Here is an 18,321-nt window from a genome sequence, read left to right as displayed (position 1 = left end):
TTCCTGTCCCTACAAAGGAAAAGATTTTCAACACAAATAGGAAGTCATCTACCATCTCTATCTGGTTAAAAGTCAAGAGATGCTGGACACTGACAGTTTTTTTTCCAAGTCGTCTCCTTTCATATTTTTCAGACACTGAAAGCCAGGCAGTGGATCAGAGCACTGGTCAACCACCATAAAGAGATCCACAGCATTTAAAATGTGAAGGTTTTTGTTATTTTTTTTTTTCTTTATTCAGTTGGTAAAGTGCATTAGAAAGCAACATTTTTTCAGAATTGCTATTGGGAAGCATATACACATACACACAAGATAGATACAAGAGCTATCACTCTTCACAGTGAGAATACTGCTAGGAACTACACTGCAAAAAAGTTTGTGTCATTTTCACTGTTTCTACTAATTTTACTCAATTAAATGAAAAGCCATATAATTATGGATAGAACAGGTAACCTGCATCTCAGCACACAGATTTCACACTGGGCAAAGAACACTGAGATGCGATAAATTATAGAGTACTCATTCAAAATTCATGTAATGGTTAGAAGAGGAAAAAATTGGGGGGGAAAAAAAGACAAAATATAGTACAACCTTATACTCAGCTAGAAGCAGCATAGGCACAATGAAAAGTAGTATTTTCCAGGATTTGTTGAGGAAAAAGTTACATCAAAGTTCCACTTAGATATTCAAGCACATTAAATCAAAGATGTCATTACATGAAGGCTCAACAACTTCTAAAGATGCAGTGACGTTTATGGATAGGCTTAAGCCTATCAAAACTTAGTTTGTGATATACTCATAACGTCTATCACCAGCAAGTAAGTGTAACTCTTACAATGTTGTAACCAGTTGTATTATTAGGATTACATTTTTTAGAAAAGCTTTTCATTTAGGGCCATTTTAAACTGTCATTGGCATTAAGAAATCTTACAGGCTAACAGAAAGAAAGAGAAAGAGAGAAAACTATGTCAAAGCACTTACCAAACTTACTGAGGACTGAGGACTGGGTAGCGGGCAGTTTTAGATCCCAGGATGACGTAATAGTTGTGGTAGTGGTGGTAGAGCTACTGCTGCTTTGTTGAGAGGTAAACTGACTCAAACTTGGAGATTTCAATTGGTCCAAGATTTGGGATCCAGTAGAGTTTGCCAATTTAGAGGATCCAAGTTCTCCAAAGCCAGAACAAAGAACTGCAGACTACCAAAAGACAAAAAATGAAGAGGGGAAGGAGTGGAGTTAAGTATTTAATAAATAATTTGAACACAGCCATAGGGTCAATGCCTACAGCTGCTATTTGGCAGCAACCAAAACCTCTTCAGTCCTAGATTACTAATAAATGACCAATAAAAAAAATTCAGCAGTTGTAGCATATGGCCAGATCCTCTCTGGTTATCACAGATACAACCACCACTACTGATTGCAATAACACTGATTTACTTGAATCCATGCATCTCAAAATAGCATGTATATACTACTAGTTGAACTGATTAATCAGAGAATAAATACAAGTGCCCAATTTCAAGCCCTCACGATTGACTCAGAAATAATCAGGTTTCCACAAAAAGCAGTCAGATATGTGTTTGGAAATAATACACCATAGTTTTCTGGCATAGAACTCTTCACTATAAAATTATTTCATCCTAAATCAGCATGCAGTAAACACTCTCTACTCAAAAATTAATACAAGTACTTCATGTAAACCAAGAAACAACTACTAAGCAAAGCCAGAAAAAAGTAATCCTTTTTTTGTGTGTGTGTGAATGGAACCTGAATTTTACAAATACTGAAACATCTCATGAAATGACCAGTACTAGAAAAGTTGTTTAACCTGAAATATTTACTCATGAAGAATATTTAGAAAGCATAAGAAAATTTTACCAGACTTTGAGGAGAATAAGAATTTACAGCACTGGAGCTGCCAGTTCCTGATGCCATCTGGGTGCTGTGCTGAGAATTTGTGAAGACTAGAGCTTGACCAAAGCTCTGCTGCTGGGGAGCCTCAAATGAGTTGCCTTCTGTCTCTTGGGTAGAAGTCACAGGCTTTTGAAGCAGTGTTACCAAATCAATGCTGTAAGAAAAAGCAAAGTTTGGCTGGAATAAACATGATGATTAGGCTGCAGTGAAACTGAAAAAAAGCACTAAAAATACTAAAGCTGCTGTACCAGCAACAGAATTATTACTGATTAGCGGTCTTTTCAAATATTGCTTGTCTGCCGTACAAAAAGAGGTAGAATAGAGGTTTTTGCCAGAAAGTAAATTTCTGCTAGCTGAAACCTTCCACTACACAGAATATAAATTATCTTTGTACTCTTTTCAAACATCATCAAATTTATAACATCATATATCACATAAATAACCTATATGATTAATATAACCAAGTAACCGGAGACGAGTCATAAACAATACATTATGTTTGAGTGGATCCTGCCTGCAAGCCCATTATATTTTTTTAATATATATTGATAATCCACATTCTCTGTATATCATGCTATACCTTTAAAAAGAGCAAGGGATCAAAGTCCTACCTCTGTATAGGGCGGGTATGAGGACAGAAAAGAATAAAGTCACACATGCAGCAATTGAGTGAATGTGTAATGACATGGAAGTCACGAGAGCAGCAGAAATAAAAGCTAAGTTTCTCAGATAGTAGGCACATATCCAAAATTACTCTACCACATATACCTGAGCAGGATGAGAAATGTGAATTTTCTTATATTTAGCATGGCTTACTAACCCTTACCACATGTTTAGCACAAGTTTATCCTAAATACGCTGCAGGCTTGGGCTGAAGAGCCACTTCCAGTACTTCCATTCGCATAGATTTCTTAATGTCCAAACATTTCTTATAGTGAGTTTAAAAAAAACAAACAAAACACAACACATCAATCCACACACCCAACACCCCCATCCCTCCCAAAAAAACCCAACCAAACAAACCAAAAAACCACCACACCAGAAGTTTAGTTGATGAACTAAAATATTTTCTAACATAATTTGAGGGGCATCCACTGGAAGAATATTTGCATTAGAACAATGAACATGTGAGCATATCACCTTTAAGAAGAAAAGGACTATAAACTGTAGACCAACTGACACCATGCCTCCTCTGGGTCACGTCCACGTTACAAGGAAAATTTTGCTGCAGTCTGGAGGTACAGTAGTACAGCTGTATCAAGATGTTTGGGATCATTAAGGCCATCTAGTTTTCAGATCTCATGCTATCCAAATACCGAAGTCTTCATCACACAACTTTAACCTGCTCTCCTGGGGCCTGAGGCTAATGCAGACAACTGATTCCATATCATCATCGGCCAGGCATTTGGTGAAGACAAAGGCAAGCAAAGGAAGGCAGCAACTGCCATATTTTTGGTTCTCTATCTGAACACTAGATCATCAGTTAAGACAAGTAATTGTGATGCTTACTGGAAAATTCACCTTCTTGCCAATGCAAGCTTTTCTGCTAATATATTTGTCAAAGCACTATGTTCTGAACACTCTGCATCTATAGGGGCAGGCTTTCCAATTTCTGAACAGCAAAGCCAGTGCTTCCTTTTCAACAGCAGCAAACTTTCCTTCCCAGCTACTTTTGTTCCTGCCTGTAAGCAGTCTTTGCACAGAAGACAGTCTTCTCAGTATTATGCTTGTGGATTTGGTACGTTCAGCTCCACTTCTGTAGTCAATAATAGGTAACATAGGAACCCACAAAACCAACATTTTGCAAGCAAGGCTTTTGCAATTTTGAAATTAGCTTGACCAATCTCTGACCAGGGCTGCCCTGTGTTTTATTCAACATATTATATGTGCAAGCTAACATTGCTTCACCAAGCAGGTTTTTAAGGTATAGGGAAACCGTGGAAGAGCAGCTTACCTTTGCCCAGTAGTCACATGATTCTCAGCTGGAACAGAGGAAGCAGTGAAGACTTTTGTTTCTGAAAGCTGAAAAAGAAGGGGGGTGGGGAGTATTTTAAAACATACACATGCTCACACTTCAGTGCTGCGACATCTGCAGAAATTCCATCTTGGTCATGTACTTTCAGATAAAAGTAAAGTCAAACTACCATTACAACCAGTTATGCTGCAGCTCTGCTTAAAAAGACAAAAACACGTAGTCAAACTTCAGCAGTGTCTTCTCCACAGAATGAAGTACCAATTTAATTAAAAAGTGTTAGGAAACTCGATCTACTGAACACACACAATGATATACCAACGTAGCTACATCAGTTTGGGCAACAGTTTAACTGAAATATACCAGTAGAAAATAATTAACATGACAGCTGATATATCATCAGTGTAAAGACACCTTGTGCAGACATAATTTAGGACCCCATAGAGCAGCTCTGATAAATCCTGATGCAGAAGTCTAACACATTGCAACATTCCCACTCACTCGTTTCATGTATTCCTGCGTTTTACATTTCAGCTCACATCACCAGCGGAGGCAGGTTTGCACTCAGGTATGTACAGTGAACCCCCATTGGTGGTTCTTTTTTGGCATTTCTGCTAGGGGCGGCAATAACATCTTAAACCAATTGCTCTGTGAGCATGAGTTCAAAAACAATAATAAAGGGAGAACCATGTAATTGCTTATACTAGCATAACCAATCAGATCATTGACAGCAGAAAACCATACTGCTTTCACCATGCTGTTATAATAGAGACAGACACTTGCACAGGTAGCTGGGGAGGGGGAGCTGGTTGGTTGAGGTTTTTTTGGGGGGGAAGGGGGTGATTTTGGTTTGTAGGAGGGTGATTTGTTTGCTCTTTGGTGTTTTTTTTTTAAATAGCTTTTATTTATTTAAAAAAAATAAACAGCTATATCTTCCTAGGGCTAGTTCATTTCTATCAACAGGAATACTTGCAAACCAGAATAGGTCTTAAGCCGGTACAGGTTAGATTTAACAAGACAGAGATATGCATGTATAATGGTTAAATTTTAAAGTAAATTTGCACAAAATCACCCTTAACTACTTTGGTGTAGCTTTGTATTTAGACTAAAGAATAACTGACCTATTCAAACACTCACAAAGAATCACTTCAGAATGTGACATTTGAATAAAAACCCTTCCAGGAAATTATGCATTTTTTTTTCTTAATTGCATTCATTGCTAGCAGCACAGTTTAAAGGACATCACGGACATGAGCCAATTTCATCTGCCATCCCACAGGCAGCTCTACTGAAAGCACGTATATCCCTGAACACCATCATCTGATTGGGATTCTCCTATGAAACACTGTTGATTTAAGCAGGATGCAGAAGGGCTTACTAGGAGCCAATCACTTACCACTCAGAGACAATGTTCAAATGTTTCATGTACTCTCCCTAGCACCCACTTATGTGCAAAACTGTGTCATGAAAAAAATACCACCACCTTTATTTCCTTCCCTTCCCGCCAATGCAATGCATTTTAATCCCATCTTTCTGGAACACAACTCTGTCCTGTGCATAATGCTGCCAAGCCCACAACTCTACGTACTGTCCAAAATGAAGAAAGAAAATTCAGCTCAAGCATATTTCCAGTTAAAAAGGCTGTTTCTCTGTTGTTCAGCCCTTTCCCCACTGTATGTGTTATTTTAGAACAATGTGTACTGTACTTTTTGTAGTGTTATGACACTCCTGCATTATATGGCACAAAGAGGTCAGCTAGTGACACGAGCAGCAGCTTCTGCAATCCCTTGGTTAAATATTAAATTCTTTGTAATGCCAACAGTTTCTTATGTTCACATAACCCAGGATAAGACTAACCATGGCCAAAACACCGATGAATCCTGAAAACTAAGCAAATCAAAGAGACCAGGGATGTTTTGTGACAACACAAAAGCGTGCTTGACATATGAAAGGAAATGTTCTCTTCAAGTGAACCAGCATGCAAAACAAAAGTCTCCAGATACCAGCTCAGCTACATTGAAGTTTACACTACACCCTGTGGCAAACTCACAGCCACAAGCTCCAATCAAGCACCTAATTCAGAAGTCTGCTGGGATTATGGCATTTGTCAAAACACATACTTCATACAGCAGCAGCTGAAAAGTTTTATTATGCAGATGCATTTAGTATTTCTTAGAAGTAGTACTATTGGCTCCTAAGAAAGTTATTTACATTCACTGTATGCTACACTTGCAAATTTTTCACTGAAGCTCCGGCATTTTCCCAGAACTGAGTCAACAGTCATGAACCGTTTGCAAGCGCCAGCCTCATAAGGGTATTTCCTCCATTGGCAATGAAATGCCCGTGCTTTTCAGCTCCTGTTCCTATGATAAAAATCATTCTCCAATCACCAAACAGACAATATATTTAAGAACTAGCTACCAGCTCCTATGGCCAGTTGACAGGTGAGGAGAACAGGAAATTATACTCGAGCATCCTCAAAAACTCAACATCAACAAATCAGAAATAAGAAAACCTTATTACTATTTTGATATGATGTACTGAAGTTAAATGAAAACAAGTTCTCATGCTACTTCCTGGTAAAGGAAACATTCCCGCTAAAATACTTTTTTTTTTTTTAGTGTTGCTGTTGTTCCAAATAAAAACTAAGACTACCAATATTGTACAGAAAATGTTTGCCTTAATCCAATTTCCAACAATTTTTATGTATTCTATTTCTCCCCTTCTGACAGTTTCTGTAGATAAACTTTTATTTTCTTTAGCTAGGGGAACATGATCACAATTTTAACAGGAAAACCCAGAGCCATCTACAGTACCTCATTTGTCTGGTCCTTCATTGTCCATGCCCTGAATATCCCTTTAACAAAATACAACCTCCTATTCTCACTGAAAGTAGTTTCCACTCTAAGAGCGTGCTGACAACTTACTATACTTGCTCAATACTTACTACTAAAAATAAATACCAGACAGGACTATTGGATCACAGAAATCTAATCCTCAGGTCAAACAACATTAAACTTCACTCACCTGTTCCTAACTTGTATCTGACTAGAGAACAACACATTTAAACAAAAATATTCTTCAGAAAAACACCTGGTCTTTATCTGCAGACAGCAAATACATCAGCTTCCTGACAAATTAGAGAGCTGGGCAATCACCAACCGTATGAAGCTTAACAAGGGCAAGTGCCGGATTTTACACCTGGGGCACAGTACCCCTGGCTGTACAGGCTGGGGAATGAGAGGCTGGAGAGCAGCTCTGCAGAGAGGGATCTGGGGATTCTGGTCGACAGCAAGTTGAACATGAGCCAACAGCATGCCCTGGCAGCCAAGAGGGCCAACCGTGCCCTGGGGTGCATCAAGCCCTGTATTGCAGCCAGTCGAGGGAGGGGATTGTCCCGCTCTGCTCTGTGCTGGGGCGGCCTCACCTCGAGTGCTGTGGGCAGTGTTGAGCGCCACAGGACATTAAGGATACAAAGCTACTAGAGAGTGTCCAGAGGAGGGCTATGAAGTTGGTGAAGGGTTTAGAGGGGAAACCGTATGAGGAGCAGCTCAAGTCACTTGGTTTATTCAGCCTAGAGAAGAGGAGACTGAGGGCAGACCTCATTGCAGTCTACAGTTTCCTCACAAGAGGAGGAGGAGGGGCAGGCACTGATCTCTCCTCTCTGGTGACCGATGACAGGACCTGAGGGAATGGCAGGGAGATGTGCCAGGGGAAGGTTAGGTTGGGTATTAGGAAAAGGTTCTTCCCCCAGAGGGTGGTGGAGCCCTGGAACAGGCTCCCCAGGGAGGCATCACAACACTAAGCCTGGTGATATTCAAGAAGCATTTGGACAACACCCTCAGAGACACAGTGTGAATTTGGGGTTGTCCTGTGCAGGGACAGGAGTTGGACTCGATGGTCCTTGTGGGTCCCTTCCAGCTCAGGACATTCTACGGTTCTATGATCCTTAGTTGTTTTAATCATTAGTCATGCTACTAGATTTGTTTATTATACATTTAAACATGCAGCTCCATTTTCCAGTCGCAGGTTCATATTATGCCTTTTTCTGCTAGACTAAAGCCAGAGCCCATTATATGCTAATAAAGTAAACTTTCCAGATTCAGTAAACTAAAAATCTCACTCTCAAGGACCAAATTCTATCAGTAAATAATTTTCAGCTATTTTCCACAACTTTTGTTTTGTAAAAGCAATGAATAATTGGATGCAGTATTTCAGAATCAAGTTCAGGAGACTCCACATACAGAAATATAAATCAAGAATGACTAAGAGACAGGGGAGAATACCTACAGATAAAAATACTACAATAGCCCTTTAGGAGATCGTGCTGAGCTGTTCTTTTTTCATCACCCACTACAATCCTGAAAATTTTTCAGTTGCTGCTTTCCAGAAGACAGGCCCTTGTTCTGGAGGTGTGCCTTTATTCCTATAAAACAAATGGGCATTTGGCTATATTAAAGCATTTTTCATTTGAACAGGTTAAGTCTAGCAGAGGTACAGATTTCTCTGCATGACTGGCTTACTTTTAATTGCCATTCCAACAATTCCTGTGTTTCCCACACATTTTATTCAGCAGTTTTATTTTATTTTATTTATTTATTTAATTTATTTTTACTTCCAAATCATTGATAAAGACACTAGATGGCATCTGGCCTGGGACTGGATTCCTTTATAGCCCTCCTAGAAATGCCCACATTCAGTAAGGGTCCTCCTGCAAAAGATTTAATGGCTGAAATTTGCAAGGCAGATTTTAATCCACTTAATGTGTTTTGTGACAGCATGTAATTAGTTTTAGAACAAAATATGTAAATCAAATCTCTTACAAGGACATACTCTATCTTCACAGTTAACTTGTAATTTACTTAAAGACCAAGATCAGGTTTATTTGAAGTGGACCTATTTTCCATAAGACTACACTGAATGGCACAAACTGTATTTTTACACTTCTGTTGTTTTGTGGGGTTTTTTGTTTGTTTTGTTTTTTTTACATCAAGTGAAACAATTTTTTCCTTTTTTTTTTCCCCAGGGATGTTTTGGGCCAATTTGCCTGCAGCTCGCCATTTCATTCACTCTTTCTGAACATCAGCACATGAACAACTTTCTCACAGGTTACAGGGTTTGGGTTTTTTTCCAACACACTAAAATTTATAAAAATTAACAACAGGCTAGAGATTTCATATGCTGCTCTTTCAAGATTCATGTGCAAATTACTCAGATTTAATAATTAAAAAAATATATATCCCTAGTCAGCTTTGCTCAACACTCCTCCCGTATTACAAATGCTGTATTGCACCAGCAAACAGGGGTGAGAACAAGGCCATAAATTTTCACTATCCTTAGCCCTTAGTCCACCTCTAGCATATGCTGCAGAAATAAGAGGACAGGTTTTAAAATGATGCCAGCTTTTGGTGGTAGTAACTGATACAGAAAACCTAGGAATTTTAGAGTTTCTTTTAACTTTTCCGAAAGACACAGCCCTCTCATTAGGTAAGGACAGAGTTTTCATATCTGTTATATAATGACACATTCACACATTTCTAGGGATAACACTGACATGCCACCCTACAGAGGGAGGCAAAAGGGATGATTTCTGAGACAATCTCTTACTCTTCGGAAAATAAACTTGAAATAATCGATGTTCCTATAAAAGATAAAAAACTTCTTAAAAGCTAAGTTTTCCTTTCCATATTTCTTGCTACCTAGTTTGTTTTCTGAACTGCTTAAGCTTTAATACAGTAACTGAAAACTTAAAATCAAAAATGTGATTTTCACGTGATGATCACAAATGCCTAATATTTTGCAGACATGAAGACATCTCTTGCCTGATAAAGAACAAGAACCAAAACTGTTGTAGTACTTTAGACAACACATCATGACAAAACATCAGGAATAAAGCAATTAAGTGCTAACTTCAACATACTACTAGCTCCTTTTTTAATATTATGAACATGAAGTAGATTAAGTTGAACAATTATGCAGATTTCAAACAAAAAGCATCAAATGAGGAGTCTAAAGCTGATAGTAAGGTTCAGCACTTAATTACATAAAAGTCCTGTGATAATATGGCTTTAAATCTCTACACAATAGTAGGGGGAAGTATGCAGTTAACGCCCATCGGCATTAAGCAGTGGAGAACTATAATTAACAAATACTTCATATGAGATAAAACTTAAAATTTTATAATCTATTTATTGTACATCCAGCAAAAGAAGTTAATATTTCTTGATTCAATTTTATTTAAAAAATAAGCTTATCTAAATATATATATTTTAAACAGGAATTACAGCAAGAAACACAGTAAGAACTATCATTGCATGCATACAGCAAAGTATTACTTTGAACATTTAGTTTTTGAAGACAACACAAACTCTAAAAAGGGTAAATAATCGGTCTATCCAACAAGGTACACTTACATCTTCATTCCAGTCTTCTGCTGTCCATTCTTCTATGGAGTTTTTCCATGCTCCTATTGTAATGTGGGGAAGGAAAGAAAACAGTTACAAGCTAAAAGCACAATGTCATATTTCAACCCTTCTGCTTTATAAGCAATCCTTGTTTCATTATTAGTGGAACACAAAGCAAGGAGATGGTGGTTGGAAACATGGGAAGCTCTAGGAAATTGGTCTGCAGATTTAAAGTTTTGGGAGGGGTTTTCCTTCCCCCCCTTTAATTTCTGATTTCAGGAATTTCTTAGCCACTACAGTACCAGACATAATTTGCATGAATACATGTCTGCAACCAGTGATTAATCCTAACCATTGGAAGAACTTCCTCCTATGTCCCCAATGACAGCAAGAGGTTACTCAACCCTCCCCTGGGATCTCCCAGTTTCATGCACAAATTCATACAAAGCCTGAACAAAACACAACCACAACACCTGCTCTGACATCCATAAACCTACTTTCAACATACTCAATTTCAAGACCTAAGCTATGCCTCTGGAGGCTCCATTCCAACCTGTTAATTCTCTCCTCAGGGCAGAACAACCCCAATCCCTTCCACTAATAGACCAATTTTATTTTAAAACGTATATAATCCATGTAACGGAAGCAGAAGAGTCAATAAGCTTCCACTGTAGCTGCAAAACACTTCTTCCCATAACTTGTGGTAGAGTTTATTTGGCAAAGACTGGAGCACAGTGCACAATCCACAGCATGCAGCAATGGGAAAACAACAGGAAATGATCCTACTGATGCAAAAATCTGATCCCTTCCACAGGAAGCAGCAGGCACAGACATGCAAGAGCAATAAATGGACTGAAGGCCTTGCCCACCAGCATAAGCATATGGAAGGTTATCCCAGCAACAACCAGAGTCTGCATTTAAACTACATAAGCACAAGTTAAGAAAATACCAGCAGTAAAGTTCCTGCTACCATCACCTTTGATCAAGTACAAAAGCAAAAGAACTACTGCTTTAATCATCTCCTTTTACTTAACCAGGAACCCTCTGAGACACATTCATCCAGAAACAAGCCCCCTGAAAACAGAATCAAATCCAGTTCATACTAATGCCATCACCACATTAGTGCATTCTTTTGTACACCTTTACAAAGCAGTGTCTTGGGCAGAGGAGGGTCGAATGGCACTAAGCCAGTGAGGTGAACAGGCCTACCACAAAAATATACACACAGCGGGGAGAGGAGAGGGGGTTTATACCTTGGAATCCAAAATTATTTGGCAGGTCCTGAGCAAGGTAACATCTGCTCTGTGTTGGCTCTGTGGAGCAATATAGAGTTGCCTGAAACATCTCACGCTCACATTTTACCAAACAGCCCCTAACCAGGTTTCTACATGCTGCAAAATATTGAGGCACTTGAAAAATAACTAATGATCTTATTTGAGCACAGCAAAATTACTACAGTGCCTCAAATTTCTAGACTAATCCACACGTTTCCACAGAAATTTTGGAAAGGAAGAAAAGCCCAATGAGCAGCAGTTTTTAAGAGAAACAGTTTTTCTTCCCCTTCTCCTGACCAGCACAGGATCCCTTCCTCTGATATTCCTTCTTTGAAGAAATACACCCTGGTATTTGTCCTGCTTATACTTATCTCCCATCAGTCAGAGCAAGGCCTGCCTCTGTAGAAGACAAACCTCGTGTTGGTGTCAGAACTCTAACAACGGAGCTTGGAGCCTGCTAAAACAAACACAAAATGAGCTCAGACAAATCAAGCCCAACTCTTTAGTACCTCCCGTTACCTTTGGGAGACCAAACCTGTTTAGAATAATACTTGTGACACTTTCCTGACATTCAATTTAAATGTTTACCTGTTGCTCCTACTTATGACCATGGTTCTGTGCATTTACTCTTTTTAAATACTGAACACAACCCTTCACCCTTTTACTAGTTTACCCAAGATGCTAGGTTTATTATTATTGCTTATTAATACTCTACCTTACCAACTCAATCCTTCTAGCCTCAGTTATTTCATTGCTCTTCTCTGCATTAAATGCAGTTTGCTAATGCCTTCCTCCTATTAATGGGATTCTAAGTCTGATCTTGCCACAAAATGTATCCATTTCCTTTTAGTCCAAAATCCACCTTGGCATTATTGCAACTCCATATATGATATATGGTCTTCCCAACCTTTGTCCCCAAGCCTTGCAAAGCATCACAATTTAAGAGTTCTCTGTTTTCCACTGAAATTATGCTTTGTGCTTTCAAGGATCTTTGTCATAGCAACTTCAACCTAGATGGCTATCTGTGACTCTTTCCTGTCTCCCTTTGTAACAAATTTAGTTTTAGAAAGTTATAAAGCCAATAAAAAGTATACTATATGGTTTTAGTAAGGCTTCAGCTATTTTCCTCTAATTCCTCACTTCCTGTCACACTATTTGGGTTTTGTTCCCTTTTTTGAATAATCAGCCTTAGATATTAGCCCCCAAATCATTTTATTATCCCAAACTTCTGCACTAAACCTTTCCTTCTGGATTACATTCATCTTCTAGAATGACCTTCAGGGTTTCCTTAAAATGTTCCTTCTGACTTTTACAGCAGTCCTAAAAAAAAAAAAACAAAACACAAAAAAAAACACCCACAAAAAACCACCAAAAACCCCAAACAACTTCCTTGTAACTTCCAAGCTACACAATTCCCTCCTTCCCCCTTGACAGTTACACTATAATTTTTTTTTCTTGTCATTCTTCAGTTTCAGAGTCATTTAAAGCTGCTCATAACCAATATAATAACAAATGAAGTTTTTCTGTGAAATTTATGAAACTCTATCAAAGTAGAGGTATCAGTAAATTACCAGAATACAATACCATTTTTATAACCTACTTTGAGAAGTGACTACCTCCAACATAATTTACTTATAAGAAATGCTGTGATTTGATGTTCAGGATCTCCCACTGACTTGTACATTACAAAAGAACACTCAGCATGCCTGTAACAAAATATCAATTACACCATTCAAGTTTATTCCCTTTTGGACAAGGATTGATCATTTTATTTCATCCCACCTGTCCCTTCTCTTTACCTTTCAGTTATACATTACTTCTATAAAAATTAGGAGGCAGGAAAACCAATGCTGAATTATTTGGAATACAATTACACTTAAATCTTATGAACCGTTAAAGATTAACCCTTTACTCTCTTATTTCAACCAACAACAATAAATTTTACCTCCACAGAACCAGCTAGCTTTTCTACATTACACGATGGTGCACCTAGAAACACCTTTCATTCAGGCTACTGCGGTTCCTCTGGCATCTGCAACAATTCAGGACAAGAGGTTTTAGAGTGCTTTCAGAGCACGTATGGGGGCAACTACATTTTGGAAACAAATAGTGTATTTCTTTTTAATTTAAAATATTGATGTTGATTCTTTCCAGCATTGGCTTAAAGAGAAAATATTTAGTAAATACTCAGAATTCCACAGAGTTTATATTTGCATGTCTTCAGAAAACATTTTGATATGCAAAACTGGTTTTGTTTTGCCACGTAGTTGCCCAGTTATCTCCTTTTTAATGTAACTGCAGATGAAAGACACTAATTTTCCAAGTAGCTAGTATGAGCTAATTTTCTTTTTTTTTTTTTTTGATGAAAGAAGAAATGGGACTGGGTAATAAGGAATAGAGGAATTTCCATCCCACCCTTTCTCTGTGTATACTATTATCTGACATCCTTCATTAGCCCACTGCAAGTTTTATGGATTTCCATACATATACATCCCCCTCATTCACATCTTTAGTAACTCCACATTGGTAACTTATTTATTACTGGGACTGTTGATTTGTAACTAACATAACAGCACTGTAAATTACGGAAAAAAATTGAAAATATGTGATTAACAAGCCAAATTAGCAGCTCAACTTTGTATAACCTGCTTCCAGCCCCACACCTTGTCTGCCACTCTTTCCCCCTACCCCTTCTTCTTCCATCTTCCTTCCCAGCACTCTTCTGCTTTAAAACTACTACCCCAGCTGCAGCCTCCTCTAATAACCCCTCAAGATGCTTTCCATCATAAGGTTGAAAGTTCTTCCCACTTGCACAAAACAAAATTATTCAAATTTTAAAGCCTACTCTTTTTAAAGAGATCTCTTCTTTTTTGCTCAGGGACTTACTTCTGACATTCCTATGGCTTCTCTAAAGAAGAAACACTGTAAAAATAAAACACACTTCCTACAATCATATATAAAGAGACATCTTTTTATTTTGTCAGTTATGGTGCCTTTTCCATTTGCACTGAAAGTAAATTAAGATTAGCAGCAAAAAGAACATTCACACTTAACTAGTTTACTTTAAATTTCCACCAACCAAATGATTTTGCAGGAACACCCCACACTGACACTCACTCATTCATACCCTTAAGAACCATTAACCTGGTGAGGCCAGGAAAATTCCCAAACGCCCTCTCTCACCTTTTCCTCCATACCACGCTCACCAAATTTCCATACATGCCCTAAGTTGCATTACTGAAGTTCAGTGCAGTTCTCTGTGACATGCACACAGCCTAACAGCAAAAACACATTTGGCATCCAAAAAGAAGTTCCACATATCAACTAGTACACTTTGCATTTCCACCAATCTGTTTGCTCAGCAGCAAACCCCTCATGCAGACACATATGTACTGTTACAGGGATCTGTTTAGCCACACCAAGCTATTCTTATTCCTAGGCAGAATTCTTCCGTTAGTGAAGATTGAGGAGATGCCTACAAGAAGAAACAGAGGTTGCCATAGGGGAGGCACATGAAGACTACCCAGAGTTAGCAGGGAGGGTTACAAAACATTCGCACTCGCTTGGGAAGTAGAGCACAAGTCAAAGTAATTTATAAGCCACAGCCTGTCATGGTTTCAGCTGGGATAGAGTTAATTTTCTTCACTCTAGCTGGTATAGTGCTGTGCTTTGAAATTAGCATGGAAAAAAACCTGTTGAGATAACACACAGATGTTTAGGCTGTTGCTGGGCAGCGCTGATACTAGTCAAGGACATGTCTAGCCTCCCATGCTCTGCTGGGTGCACAAGAAGCCGGGAGGGGAGGGGGCACAGCTAAGAGAGTGGATTCAAACTGACCAAAGGGATATTCCATATCATGTAACGTCATGCCCAGTATGCTACCTGGGAGGGGCTGGCCGGGGGAGGGGGGGAGCAATCGCGGCTCGGGGACGGGCAGCGTCGGTCGGCGGGTGGTGAGCGGTTGTATCGTTCGTGTTTCTGCGTTTTTGTTCCCTGTTTTCCCTTTCCTTCCTTTTCCCTTTTATTATATTAACATTACTGTCATTATTATGATAATCATTTATCATCATCATTCTATTGTAGTTATTAAACTGTGCTTATCTCAACCCACAAGTTCTTTTGCTCGTCCAATTCTCTTCCCCATCCCACAGGGGTGGGGGGGGGGTGAGCGAGCGGCTGCGTGGTGTTCAGTTGCCAGCTGAGGCTGAACCACGACAGTCTATTTTTGGCGCCCAACGTGGGGCGAGAAGGGTTTGAGATAATAACAGTTGCTGGTCACAGCATTGATTAATCTGCTCGCAGTATTAGTTTGTCCAGTCTTTACCATGCTGATTGTAAAGTACATGTTAAAACTTGCTGTTGGTTCTGTCAGTTGGCTGTGCTCTGCAGTGATTAGAGATATTTTGCCTAGGAGACTTGTTATTAAAACACTGGCCTTGACTGTTATCAGTTATTTAGGTTTTACATGGAAGCCGTTACTGTACTACAGCTACCACCTCATGGAGGCAATTAGCAATTATACCTCCTCCTCTGAGGAGTTTTTTTATGGAGGAAATACAGAATGGCACCGTAGCTAATATCTTATGTAATGTCTCCTCCCTCATTACAACAACTTTTCAGTATCTTGAACATCCTTGTGTAGTTAAGATACATCTGTTGATATTGCTTCGGCAGGTGGTATCAGATCTGTCTAAGGTTAGTAAGCAAGTTAAGAATATAATCCAGAGATCTGTCCCAAGGCTCGATAGCTATGCGTGGCAGGGTATGTGGGAAAGTATGGGCAAATGCCTAAGACGGTGGGCACCCCCTGTGGTGTGGGACTTCACCCCTGAACAAGTGCAGAATCCTGAAAAATTAGTAGAACATTTGGAGGAAATATGTTGTCACCCTGGCAATTCCAGAGAGATACAGATCACTGCCATGTGCTGGGGTCTGGCTTATGCCTATCGAGCCCTATTTAACACTATTCAGTGCCCCCAAGGGAAAGAGAAGGGAACTACTCCGACCCCCGTGACAAGTACCGCGGCCACCCAAACCCTCACGGACAGACACTGCAGCTACTCCAACCCCAGCGACAAGCACTGCGGCCACCCAAACCGCCGTGACAGAGACTGCAGCTACTCCAACCCCAGCGACAAACACTGCGGCCACCCAACCCGCCGCGACAGAGACTGCAGCTACTCCAACCCCAGTGACAAGCACTGCGGCCACCCAACCCGCCGTGACAGAGTATGCAGCTACTCCAACCCCGGTGACAAGCACTGCGGCCACCCAACCCGTTGCGACAGATACTGCAGCTGCTCCAACCCCGGTGATGAGCACGGCGGCCACTCAAACCCCCACGACAGGCACTGCAGCTACTCAAACCCCAGTGCCAAGCGTTGCAGCTGAACCAGAGGACCAACCTGTGCCAGTATCAGTCGCCCCTATACGCAAGAAGAAATCATGGAAGAGAAAGTCAACTCGTTTAGAAAGAGATTACGATGAACCAGGGCCATCACGAGAAGAGGAGGAGGAGGAGGAACCATGTGTACAAGAAACGGAAACTACCCGATCTCTATCCTTGAGTGAGTTGCGGGATATACGGAAAGATTTCGGGCGTCATTCAGGTGAGCACGTTATCACCTGGCTGCTCCGATGCTGGGATAATGGGGCCAGTAGTTTGGAATTAGAGGGGAAGGAAGCCAAACAACTGGGATCCCTCTCTAGGGAAGGGGGCATTGATAAAGCGATTGGAAAAGGAACACAAGCCCTCAGCCTCTGGAGGCGGCTCCTGTCCGCGGTGAGAGAGAGGTATCCCTTCAAAGAAGATATTGTATTTCGCCTAGGAAAATGGACGACCATGGAGAAAGGCGTTCAGCATCTAAGGGAATTAGCCGTGCTTGAGGTGGTTTATGGTGACCTGGACGATCAACGGTCCTCCAAAGATCCAGATGAAGCCGAGTGCACACGACCCATGTGGCGGAAGTTTGTACGGAGCGCACCATCCTCGTATGCAAACTCATTGGCAGTGATGTCCTGGAAAGATGACGAGACACCAACGGTGGCTGAGTTGATTGATAGACTCCGGGAATATGAAGCGAATCTCTCTTCCTCGCTCGTCTCTGCTGTTGAGAAACTGTCCCGAGAGGTCCAACAACTCAAAGAAGATATGTCCTACTCCCCACCAGTACGGACCAGTATCTCAGCCATTAGGAGTAATCGTCCCTTGGCTCAAGAGAAGGGATACACACGACGGGGCACCCTATGGTTTTACCTGCGTGATCACGGAGAGGACATGAAGAAGTGGGATGGAAAACCTACCTCAGCCTTAGAGGCGCGGGTACGTGAGCTGCAAGGGAGAACAATTACTCAGGGAAGTTTCTCCAGGAGAGCTGCTGCCCCAGTTTCCCGTAAGCAATTCTCTAGACAGAGGAGCAGAAGTGCTGATGGCCTGACTGATCTTAACAGAGACACCCGTGATTCATATCTACCGGAAGTGAGTTGTGACTGCCATGATCAGGACTAGAGGGGCCCTGCCTCCAGCCAGGTGGAGGAAAGGGATAACCGGGTTTACTGGACTGTGTGGATCCGATGGCCTGGCACATCTGACCCACAGGAATATAGAGCTTTAGTGGACACCGGTGCACAGTGTACCTTAATGCCATCAAACTATATAGGGGCAGAACCCATCAGCATTGCTGGAGTGACAGGGGGATCCCAAGAGCTAACTCTATTGGAGGCCGAAGTAAGCCTAACTGGCAATGAGTGGCAGAAGCACCC

General features: G+C 40.5%; 1 protein-coding gene across 12 annotated transcripts in view; it reads right to left on the bottom strand.

Moving 5' to 3' along the window:
- Positions 1–18,321, bottom strand: part of LOC135310790 (ubiquitin-associated protein 2-like) — a 99,147-nt gene that overhangs the window by 31,683 nt on the left and 49,143 nt on the right. For 5 of the 12 annotated variants that reach the window (XM_064439757.1, XM_064439759.1, XM_064439760.1 and 2 more), the window contains exons 9-13: positions 11,539–11,598; positions 10,295–10,347; positions 3,864–3,931; positions 1,874–2,063; positions 979–1,192 (exon numbers count right to left, since the gene is read on the bottom strand). In XM_064439757.1, coding sequence (XP_064295827.1) covers positions 979–1,192; positions 1,874–2,063; positions 3,864–3,931; positions 10,295–10,347; positions 11,539–11,598 — 585 coding nt within the window. Of the gene's footprint in view, positions 1–978; positions 1,193–1,873; positions 2,064–3,863; positions 3,932–10,294; positions 10,348–11,538; positions 11,599–11,973; positions 12,017–18,321 lie in introns of all 12 variants that reach the window. The other 7 variants (XM_064439762.1, XM_064439763.1, XM_064439764.1 and 4 more) reach the window with 3 other exon arrangements.

This window comes from Phalacrocorax carbo, assembly GCF_963921805.1.
Source record: "Phalacrocorax carbo chromosome W unlocalized genomic scaffold, bPhaCar2.1 SUPER_W_unloc_1, whole genome shotgun sequence".
NCBI classification, from domain to species: Eukaryota; Metazoa; Chordata; class Aves; order Suliformes; family Phalacrocoracidae; genus Phalacrocorax; species Phalacrocorax carbo.
Note: the sequence above shows the minus strand (reverse complement) of the source record. Positions and strands in the feature narration are given on the sequence as shown.